The sequence below is a fragment of the Perna viridis genome, chromosome 13 (assembly GCF_037379345.1).
Source record: "Perna viridis isolate PV_CMFRI_1.1 ecotype Kerala chromosome 13, ASM3737934v1, whole genome shotgun sequence".
Classification (NCBI taxonomy): Eukaryota; Metazoa; Mollusca; class Bivalvia; order Mytilida; family Mytilidae; genus Perna; species Perna viridis.
This window is the reverse complement of record NC_142457.1, coordinates 1,234,053-1,246,404: the sequence shown is the minus strand read 5'-3', so window position 1 is coordinate 1,246,404 and position 12,352 is coordinate 1,234,053. Positions and strand designations below refer to the sequence as shown.

Below are 12,352 nucleotides of genomic sequence, written 5' to 3'. Positions count from 1 at the left end.
TTAATACTTTCAACACTCACTTTGTTGATAGAATTCCAATCAAGTCGAATTTTTCGTAGCCATTCTCTTCCGAAAAGAATTGCTCCTCCTTTTTGAACAACATAGAGCGGCAAAACACCTTTCTGTGAGTTGCACTGAACTTGCACATTAACTACTCCTAACGGCTTTAACTTCTCTCCTGAGAATGTACGAAGCACTATGTCAGTGCCTTCTAATTTCCGTTTTGGAAACAACTGATCGAACTCAATTTTTGGCATGATACTTAAAGCGGATCCTGTATCTACTTCCATTTTAAAACATTTGTTATCGATTGTAACATCCACTGTAATTTCTTTTGAATTGAATTTCACTGTATAAATTCCAGTATCAGTTTGTTTGTTACTGATCATATGATTTAGCGGAATAATTCCCATCATCATTTGAATTTCGATTTTCTTGTCGATCGATATACACAGTATAGATCTCAGCTTCATCACTTTGATCATCATCGGTTTCGGCGTTCACAGAGAATACCTTTTTCTTCTTCGATCGGCATGCTGCTGCAATATGTCCTTTCTTGTTGCATTTATGGCAGGTTTGATCCTTGAAACGACAGTCATTTGCTTTATGTCCCGGTTTGTTACATCTGTAGCACGTATAGCTTCCTTTGCTTTCCATAGTTTGATGTTTTTGAAAGTTCGACTTCGTTTTACTTTTCTTCACTTTATGCACTACTGATTCGGTTTGTTTCCCTTGTAACTCCAAAGCGTCTTTTGTTGCTGTCTCCATCGCGACAGATATTTGAATAGCTTTATCTAATGTTAGTGCTTGCACTGACAAAAGTTTCTTTTGGATTTGTTCTGACTTCAATCCACAAACTAGTCTGTCCCTTAAAGTGTTGTTTAAATCTGGGTAGTTACAATGTTCTGATAATCTACGGATCTGAGCAACGTACTCATGGATTGATTCACAGTCTTTTTGATCTCCCTTGTGGAATCCAAATCTTTCGGCTATCTCCAGTGGTGCGGGAGATAGATGTTCTTTCAAGATTTTGACTATGTCATCGTAACTTTTGTCCTTTGGTCTTTCAGGAGTTGTGAGGTTCCTCAACAAAGCATATGTTTTACCTCCAATTAAACTCAATAATGCCGGTACACGTTTATCATTTCCTATTTCGTTCACTGCGAAATATTGTTCAAGACGTTCAACATACGAAGTCCAATGTTCAATACTATCATCGAAATTTTCGATTTTGCCAATATATCCAGCCATTACTCGTCGCCAATTTTTGTTATGTATTCCTTACAATTTATATCATAACAGGATTGAATATAGAAGGCATTTATTTAGATTAGCATTTTATTCTACACTGAATTACATTATCAATCTACATGGTTTATAACAAGAAATCTCTGATACGGCGGTAGGTACTTTTAAACAATAGAACAATAGAATGTCACTGGGAAATGTTTATCATCACTTCATGGGTGTATACAGTTTTATCAGTAAACTGCTGATTATCAATTTCCTAATTGTCATATATAACAGTATTTTACTCGTCAACATTCGTAATTAGCTTTTAACAACTCGTATCAATTCGCGAAAGGAGATGAAATGTATTTGACATGTCAAAAAATTACACAAATGTCCACGAATATAGTTTGATTATTTTATTCGTTAAAGCTCGTAAACCCCTCTTACCCATTCGAAATTAACGCATCCGATCGCAAGAACTCGTAAAGCATTCACAAGAACTGTTTGGTTTGCTATTTTATACGAATGTGTTACGATTCATTTACGAATGATTGCTAACGGTTTACCATAGTTTTCGATGGATTTACGGGAAACATGAATTCATGAATTTCATTGCAAAGTCATTACCATTCGTAACAAAACTCATGACCAAACCGCAAGTATTCGTTAAAGCTCGTTACTATAGGTGTCTTAACAATTCGTTAATTAGTCATAAAAGCTTGTAACAATTCGCATTGCACTAGCAATTATTTTAAACAATATCATGTGCATTCATAAATTGCTGGTATTTAATCGATATGAATCGTGATATGTTAGTGTAAATGTATCGCCCTCATTCTTAACATATCGTAAAGTTAACATTCATACTCGAATAAGCACTCTCGAATTACTCGTAAAAGTGGCTTGATAATTAGCATGAATTCATGTTAGTATTATTAACGTTGTAAATTTGTCGTAAGGATTCATAAGAAAGATTCGTGTGTATATGAAGAGGATATAAGGAGAAAATGGTCTGTAGTATGTATTAAGTTATACTAAATAGAGGTACTTCCCCTTTTAACATCCAGGATAATTTTGATTTTATATTTTATGCACACAATAATCCGAAAAATTATAATCATTATAAATGGAGGTATTTCTTTCAGCTGTGTCGTTCACTACGAACAAACGTTTGCTGTCATTGATTTTTAGTAGCACCATTAATTTATCATATTCGAAACCTAAATTTATAAATTGGTTGCCTTCGAGAGTAACTAAGCCAAGTATCTTATCGAAAGAGAGGAAAAGAATTACCATGTCAGTTTAAGTACTACTGTAATAAAAATTATTCAGTTATTTTCATACGCCTCTGAAATACTACGTTTTTGTTGAAGTAAATAAGTATGACTGCAAACCGATTTCTTAAACGCTGACAAACCGTACACGTAAAAAAGCAACAAAAACAAAACAAAACAAACAACAAAAAAAAAAAAAGAAAAGAAAGAAAGAAAAAAAAAACGAAAGAGTAATTAAAAAACAATCAAACGAACGAACTTAGCAGCAGTAACCAAACGCCGCATGATTTAACGTGTATGTCATTCGATAAAATAACATAACAATCTAACAAATATAGCCAACACAGTATATTGATTTTTTGGAGTTACTTCCCCTTTAAATCTAGCGAATAGCTTGATTCTGTAGTTAATGTTTATTTATATAACTTTTCACGGAAAAATTCATTATTCATAAAATAATTTAAAAAATAAAAGTTCTCGCTGCTCCATGTCTGTAAGCTATCTAGTCCCATTACGAAAAAATGATTGCCTTTTCATGTTTTTTGACGCACCATTTTTTTATAAGTTTGAAACATAAATTTGTCCTTGTATGAAATAGTTCAGCAAAGAGAGAAACCGGAACACACAGTTAGATTACTATGTATACTTTTGGAAAGAGGGGAACAGATTTCCCCTTTACAATCAATCGATCTACTAAAACATCCCATACCATTCGCCTTGTCTCCTTCTTAGAAAATATTTCTCTATCGGACCCTTCGGGAAATTCCACAAGGTTTGATACCTCTTCCGCTTTTGCCAGAAGATGTTACTTTTTCACATTTACGCAAATCCATATTCCAGGAAGCCCATTTCAAACATGTCTGTATCCGCCCCTAAAAGTAAAGCGTAAAACTGATAAATATAAACACCGTGTTTGAACACAGGAACGGAACTACGTTATTGATGGAAAGAGTAGAATATAATTCCCCATGCCATATACCTTATCTCGTAGAGGTCCCATTACCACCCGCTTCGTCTCCCGACCATTCAAAATATTTCTGGGTCGAAGCCCTGAAGGGATTACGGGCATGTTCAGAGTTTTGGAGAATTTTTATTGTTTACCATTGTAAAAAACATAATAATTTTATATTTTCCTCATTGCATAAAGGAAAGATTTTCAGTTTAAAATGTTGATTTCGACTGCTGCTGAAATGTAAATAAAATGTTGCGTTGCGAAAAACAATAACCTTTGTTTCTCTCAAAGATTTCTTGATCACATAAAAATATTAAGTAGCATTCCAATAAGACTCATGCACAATGTGAATCATGATTGGCAAGCCTAGGTATTTTATTTTTGATATCTTGTTTAAAATGTTACAGTAAACAGAAATTAAGATTTGGCTTTTCATATAACTCGTATTCTAAGGAGATTAAAATTATATAGAATGTAATGTAGAATTCATAATTATAGGAGATAACTCTGTAAATGACACTGAAATACAATAGAAACTGTTGGATTTTCAAAGTGAATTTTCTCTTAAGAACAGAAAGATTGGAATGAATAATTATACATTTCATCATATAGACCTTTTAAGCAACTTAACAAAATATCAAATGTGTAGCATTTTCTTTCTATCATATATTACAGAATTTGCACGATTCTTACAAAGACTGCTACTTAATAATTCCTCTTTAATTTTTGACCTATATTGTATTTGAAACCCGCGACTATGTATACACGTGTTAGTTTGGTATACACGTGTTAGTTTGAATGGGCGTTTAAAGCTTTGTTGTGGTAAAATTACGTAGTGATTTTCATGGTGGCTAAGTCATAGGTGCAGACTTGAGGCAACGCCGGAGGTAACTATGATGAGCCGAGGACAAAAACTCCGCCAATATGAAAATCACTACGTAATTACCAGTTGTATCGATTATTTTTTATAGACTAAGGATCGAATATTAGTCTAAATATGATCAGAACTGCCAATACAATACAAAATTCAAAAGTGGGCCAATTGTGGGTTCCTTTGTGTATATGAGCCTGTCCTGCATGCATCTCTGTTGACATGGGCCTATCCTACAAGAACCCTAATGCACAGTTATATACCCTACATGTTCCTTTGTGTATATGAGCCTGTCCTACATGTAACTCTGATTACATGAGCCTTTCCTACATGTATCTCTGTTGACATGGGCCTAACCTATAAGTACCCTAATGCACAGTTATATACCCTACATGTTCCTTTGTGTATATGAGCCTGTCCTGCATGCATCTCTGTTGACATGGGCCTATCCTACAAGTACACTAATGCACAGTTATATACCCTACATGTTCCTTTGTGTATATGAGCCTGTCCTGCATGTATCTCTGTTTACATGGGCCTATCCTACAAATATCCTAATGCACAGTTATATACCCTACATGTTCCTTCGTGTATATGAGCCTTTTCTACATACTCCTATATGGTACTGGTTTATTTTTCCCCACAATTTTTTAATAGAAAATCCTTTTGCTGCGAAAACGTAACCACGAATGATTTTTATAACTTCTTTATTTTTTATATTCCATGAAACTTAAAATGTCGAAATAAACAAAATTCCTGTATAAGATGAGACGACGTTATCTATGGTAAAGAGTTATGTCCCTTTCTTATCAATTATAATTATGAATTTTAATTAATTCAAGGGGTACTACAATCAAGCAATATAGTTTCCCACAGAGAAAAAAGGTCTTCTATATTATACCCCAAATGTTTCATGTATTTTACGTATATTTAATCAATACAGATTAGTAGTTGTGCACCATCAACGAACTACTGATTAATGAAATGTATTCACGCAAAAGATTCTCAGTATCAGCCACACTCTTCATGTTGACGTACTCCCAAGTGGTAAGAATGGGGAAATGCTCTCGGACCCACGTGGGGCAGAGCGTCAACAGAGCAGTCCAGGCGCTAGAAGGGAATACTCTGAGTTCTTCAGTCAGGTATCCCGAAGACTACTACTGCTAACTGGCATTACTAACACAATCTCTGTAAGAAGCGGTCGTGCGAGATCCGTAAGGATAGTCGAGACAAAAAAAAAAAAAAAAAAAAAAAACACCAATCGATCTGCATTAGCCCGTATTTGCACGTGCTCTGTCAAGAAGTGGTGACCAATAGAGTGAAGAAGAAAGATTTCTCTGAATTAGGTTAAACTGAATGTATAACTGAACGGGAAATATTTTCCAAGCAAACCACGTAAGTGATAAAGAATAACGATGTACATAACCAGAATTTCATATTTAGGTGGTCTGAATAATTTAAAAAACGGTCGAAGCGGGGAAACGACATTTCTGGAGATAGAAAGGAGAAGGGCGATAAAGGCTCTTATTGGCCTAAAATACAACTGAAAATTAATCATAACTATCAAGTGTTTTAAATAAGTGTTTATTGTGAATACATGACAACTGAGAAAACATAAGAACTTCTGAACATTCTTGCATTAAAAGGACAAAAGAATTGCTTGAAGTTTGCCAAAAATCGCTTTTCAGATATTCCTTTCATTTTGGTACTTTTTTATCACTTTACGGACACATCGCTGACAAGGAAACGGTGTCCACACCCAAAGAAACAACTTGATAATTAGTAAATTGCATATGATTTTCATACAAACCTCGACCTGTTAAAATATCACAAACATCACAAATCACCGCTTCCTGAAAATCGAAGCGAAGTCGAGGCACTTGGGGCTACCGGATCCAGATCACTCATCCGTTCATCTCCCCTTTGAAGTAAAATGTTGTTATATACCCCCTTTTTGATATAAATTTCTGGATCGAAATCCCATCTTTTTATTAATTATACTACCAAAATAGTTCATTTGAAAATTCACATTTAGTTCACATGAAAAAAAAATTATTTACCTAATAATTCAAAATTTTGCCGGTGTATCTTTCTGCAGTTTAACAGTGCATGTTCACACACTATGAACATGTGACATCACTCATTGTACAAGTTGTAAATGGCATATAAATTATCATTGTTTATGCATGCTGGACGCTTAATGAATTTTAATGGAAATATACATCTTATTATGACCACATAAAGAGAAGTTTGGTTTATAGGGGATAGTGAATTATATCTCCGTTGTTCTCGTGAAAAGCAGTGTGGTGGGTGGCTCTGCCATAGTTACATAAACGGCTGATCACCGTAGGTATATTTTTGACCATAAGGTGCAAAGATGCGCGGGGGGTTCCAGTTACTCTAACTTTCTCCAAAAAGACGAATCTTAAATACCCTATATATTTTCACAGTGCAGATTTGTTATCATAATTGTTTTTACAATATAGTCGTAGGTGATAGCGTCTTGAGCTCCGGGTGCGATAATTTCCCGAATCCTCCGGCATTGGGAATAGACAAATTAGATATAATCTGAAGAGCAATTCTTAGAACTTAATTTAGAACTGTTTCATGTTGTATGTACAGTGATGAAATAACAGTAATATTTCTTTTCTTTTTTTTTTGTAAATCAGTAGTTTCACTTTTCCGTTTAAATTGAAATTTGAGGTGAAACTGAATAAAGAAATGTGATGTTCACCAAACACTTGAAGTAATTATCACTACAGGAAAAAAAAGCTCATGCTGAGTCTACAAAATAAAATCAAAATATGTGTAAAAGGGAAATTTTAAATAAATGTTTGTATGAAAGTTCATTTCTGAGCATATTGGATACGCAATTTGTGTTCAATAAAGAAATGCATTGCCACACAAACCATACGCAAAAACAATAAAGGAGAAAAAAAAAAAAAACAACAATAAAACAATAAATACCAAAAAGAACATTTGATCTGTGGATTTGTATTTTTGACCCCATGTTTCGGTCAACCAGTCGACGTAGCACTCCCCTGTGCGCAATAAACACATCACTTTAATTTGATAGCCACGCCCACTATTGTGTCTAATACGATGTTCACTTCTCTAAACGACTGTCATCAACGTCAAAAACTTCTTGGCAAGAATAAGACCATAAAAATGTAACATGACAAATTAAACACTAACTAAAAATGACAAATTTACTTTTTTGTCTATCGAAGACATTGTTTCTTCAACGCGCGAACATGTTTTTGTAACGAAGTATCTTTGAATTTTAGTAGGGATTTTGTTGTTTGAAATTATATTTGGGCCACCATAGCCCACGTGTTGTACAAGTATATAATCTCATTTAATCGGAATATATTGCGAATGGTACTTACATAAAAAATTAAAGTGGAAAGTTCTTCAACTAAAAATTATCTCATTTTTAGTTCGACGGTGAAGAATTAGTGAAAACATTGGAAATCGTTAAAATTCTTTGTGCTTAACACTAGGCTCAATTCATCATCGTATATACTGCCTTCTTGTTAAAATCGCCTTATACGATGATATAAGTGTGTACTTAATCAGCATGAAATTTTCTTACTGACTTGATGCAGTTGCGAGGAAATAAAATAACACTTATAAGCTGCTACATTAAGCTTTAAAATGATACTGCGGGATGTTCTTTTATTGTGTATAGTTTTAGGCATAATTCACGGAGATCATAAAGAAAACCACGGTACGTAGAATTTCCTTTTTATAGCCTTAATAATATGGGGAAATTGGGGGGTGGGGTGTAATCAGAGGACAAGATTGAGGAAATGGATGGGGAATAGCCAATAACTTATTCCATAGGAGGTTCGTTAAATGAAATATTGCAACACAGCAACATATTACCTGAAGACATATTTTGAAATATTGAAACCCGTCGAGTGTGGTAAGTAGTAACAAGTAGCATGAAAAGTAAAAAAAAAAGAAACCTTCGCGCAAATTTCAATTGACTTAGCATTGTTAATGAAATTGAACAAGTTGGAGATGAACTAGTACATATTGCATAGGAAAATGGTTTACTAAACAGAACCTGGGTGTCGTTTCTATACCTCAATCCGAAGTAAAAACAATGTTTTAACACAATATAGTTACCTTCCAACAGACTCACAGTTATCACAAATGTTAACTCTTATAATTATTTCACTACATCATATATTTTCCAACTTACACCATGATCTTGAGTTTGTTCGTTTAAATAGTGTATAAAATGTTTGTTTTTTTTAACTTTATAGCGCTATATAGATCCCTAAGGTACCGCTGATTTAATTGTTGGCAAACAAGGGTTTAACATTTGTTGCCAATACACACACCGGGATACAAACCTCAACGCTAGTGTTAAAATTGATCTAAAATATCTCATTTAAGCTACGTATATGCATAAAAATGTTTAAACCATTCAAAATTATGCACATACAATATATAAATATGTCATTCGCGCTGATTGATGACTTCTTTTATTTACTATCTCGGACTGGATTCTTGCTGAAGTTTATTTAAAATTATTCTATATATGGAAGCAGTCAGTTAGAAGCAGGGTTAATTTTTTTCTTTTTTATTCGAAACCTAGTTCACCATGTTTGTAAGTTATGTGAGTCAGGATGGATTGACTGAATAAAGCTGCTCCTATTTGGTCATTTAAAACAGAATACTTCACGCCATATTATTTAAAGATCGTAAGCCATTCCTCCTGAAATTCTTTTCGTATTTACGGTCAAATGTAGCTATTAAAATCAGGAGACATTGGTTTTAAGTTGAACAAGTCATTCTTATGCGCATTCAAGACATATGCAAAAACCATCGTACAATTAGTTGCTTAAAATCACCTAAATCCTATTCATAGAGTCTAAAATAAACGCAAGTACAAGTTGTTCAAAATATGATTTATGAAGTCAACGATTACGTAAAAAATCAAGCGAATTAACATTTGTTGAATTAACAAATGCTGCATCCATTTAACATACTTTCAATTAAAACTTACACCCATCACTCATTACAAGGTTCAAATGAATTTGTATATGTGATCATATATTTCAAATTTACGGTGGATTGAGCCAAAGCCTTTCTTTACTTCATCGCTTTTATCTTGACAACTTAAAAGACTACTCTCCACCTAGAATAAGATTATTTTTATATAAGCCCAAACGGTTTCTTTGTAAATTGATCGATTTCAATGTCATTGAATTTCCTTACCATTATATCTACATCTTGTTTACAAGTAGGATGTGTCGAAAGTCTTTGTTATCTGTCAACTATTTCGGTACGGATCACAGGACAAAATAACTTTGACATCGAATACACGAATATTACCTGTCTGTCGTAATCGCCACGTAAAGGTACATGTAATAAAGATGAATAACTTTTCTGTATACCAAGAATCTATCTAGTGCTTATTAATTTTTCATTTATTTAGTGTAGCAATAATACTCAAGGTGTCTAACAGGGTTGTCCAGTAAAAACCTTCTTTTTTAAGCAGACAGTTACTTCATGGCCCTTTAGGGAAATAAAATAATTATAACAATATCAATGAATAAAATAAATCAAGCCATTAAAACAAGAAAATTTCGTAGATTGTAATATATATTGGTTAAGGAGTCGTTGTACCATTTACAACATACACATTTCTCATTACAACCTTTAAATTTTAAAAACAAATGTAAGTTGTCAGCACCTCGATAACTGTCTGTCGTTGTAAAGATCAAAGGGCAAAACTGATCACGTGACAAAAACACAGAATTTTATGTTCATTTTACAACTACTGCATACTTCAATAAATCATCGTTCAGAAAAAGACTTGTATACAATCTTTTGTGCTAGTTAGGCTTCTGGAACAGGGTTATGTTGCTACAAGATTGGAAGTCATCACTACAGAAGTTTTATGGTCGTCTTCATGAACTCGTGGATCGTTACGGTGTATCCATCTGCACTATGAAAACTGATTTGTTCTACGTGTCATAGTTTTCCTTTCCTCTTTCGTCTATCCCGGACTTTTTATGAGCAACTCGGCGAGTGTTTCTAGAAAAACAGAGGACGCTTACCCTACCGGTGCACCTGGTTCATGCTCCCAGTTTTTAGTGGAGTCCGAGTTGCTTATTTACTTTTGTTACTTTGTATGTATGATTGTAGTTACTTTATGTTCTTTGTTGTGTGTGACTGTTTTCCATGTCTGGTCTTTGTCCCTGGATTACATTCTTTTGATTACCGCTATAACCTTGGTTCCCTTGATTACTCTTTGACTTCTGCCTAGATTATATCGGTTCGTTAATTTGGTTATTACCCTTCAATAATGTGAAGAAGAGAATAACAACAATACCTTTAGATGATTTTAGATACAAGCATGGCCGCCATGGCATGAATATACTCCACAGTGAACAATTTAAGAGGTATTTTAAGTAAAGAACAATTTGAACGAATGTATGCTCAAGTTTTATTTGCCTCTGTTTTACATTTAAATCGCATTTTCTTGTTGTTGATTTGTTCAGTTGTACAGTCTAACTAACTTTACACCTCGCGTAATTTGAATTCAGTTCGCCGAGGCTAAACAAATTCAACTTGCAAGGGCTATTTATTGGACTGATCGTGAACACTACAAAGATGTGGATCCATTATCATATTGGTTTAAACATGAATCCTAAGAAAAAAAAACGATAGATTTAAAAATGTCATAATTCTAATATTTTAGAATAACTAAATCCATTCTTTTGTAAAGTGTGTAAGTGCCTGGAAGGGTAAACGAAACAATATCTTATATATTTTGAAGTATCACAGTTTGGTAGTGAATGTAACCCTGCTCTCTTCCAGAGAGTTATTGGTTCTTTGTGAGACTGCGGAAGAGAGTAATCGGTTCTTTGTGAGACTGTGGAAGAGAGTAATCGGTTCTTCGTGAGACTGTGGAAGAGAGTTATCGGTTCTTTGTGAGGGAGAGACTGTGGAAGAGAGTAACCGGTTCTTTGAGAGAGAGAGAGAGACTGTGGAAGAGTTATCGGTTCTTTGTGAGGCAGTGACTGTGGAAGAGAGTGTTTGTATTGTGATGTTCAAACACGTTTTCCTGATTATCATGTCAATAATTTAACTTTAAAGAACGATAATGAAATAAAAATAAATCATGGAAACAAAACATAAATCAATCTCCTAAAACGTAACCTGTAAATAAAAATCAATGGTGAATTCGGTTGAATTGTATGGTTGTCTTTATGCACATTATACAGTGTTTCATAAAATGACACAAAATATCAAAATTCTGTAATTGGAAATAGATTAATGAGCTTCACATGATGAGAAGTATAGGTCGAGCAAAAAATGAATGGTGTCGACAGTAAATTGGCCGACTTGGACCCCCGGCAACGTATAAGGTGAATTTTACTGCTCTTCAAATTACCCTTTATGATATTCGTGACAAAGTCAGCCTCGGGACCAATAGGTGATATATGTCATGTGAAAATGCAATGTATACATATTTCATAAGTAGAAAAGAGATGTCATGATAATCATCTAGCTATTTCAGGAAATAAACATCAAACAGACACACAGACGCAATCGATAATAAATCATGCCCAAATCATTTTAGGTAAGGGACGTTAATTAAATTAAATGCCGAACGAAGATAGGCAAAACAAAATGTTAGGGGTAGATTTTGTGAAAAATCTACATTTCATGCAAAAAACAAAAAACAAAAAAACAAAAAAAGGAACATACACGGGTGATTTTCCTGAAAACTGATGTTTAAGTCAAAAATTGAACCTTTACTCGCTGAACAAAAGTGTTAATTTTGAAGTTTAATTACCTATATTTATCATTTATCTGTACTGCATATTTAAGTCATAATCGTTGGTCAACAAAACCAGGAAGTAAAGTACCCACACCACGTGAAATACAAGTGTTTGAGCCAATGTAGACCCATGTAATATATTGATATTCTGAAGCATTTTTGACTATTTTGAAGGTTTGGTGGGTCTACATTGGCGCAGGCATAATAAAATTGAA

General features: G+C 33.9%; 2 protein-coding genes across 2 annotated transcripts in view; one reads left to right on the top strand and one right to left on the bottom strand.

The window, feature by feature from the left end:
• Positions 1-378: 378 nt before the first annotated feature.
• On the bottom strand, positions 379-1,251 carry LOC148599171 (uncharacterized). The gene has a single exon (XM_088557167.1). It carries the CDS (start codon positions 1,249-1,251, stop codon positions 379-381), a length of 873 nt encoding a protein of 290 aa, XP_088413293.1.
• A 6,306-nt stretch (positions 1,252-7,557) lies between these two features.
• Positions 7,558-12,352, top strand: part of LOC148599168 (low-density lipoprotein receptor-related protein 2-like) — a 131,213-nt gene continuing 126,418 nt past the window's right edge. The window contains exon 1 of the mRNA XM_088559716.1: positions 7,558-8,060. Coding sequence (XP_088415842.1) covers positions 7,988-8,060 — 73 coding nt within the window. The 5' untranslated portion in view covers positions 7,558-7,987. The remainder of the gene's footprint in view (positions 8,061-12,352) is intronic.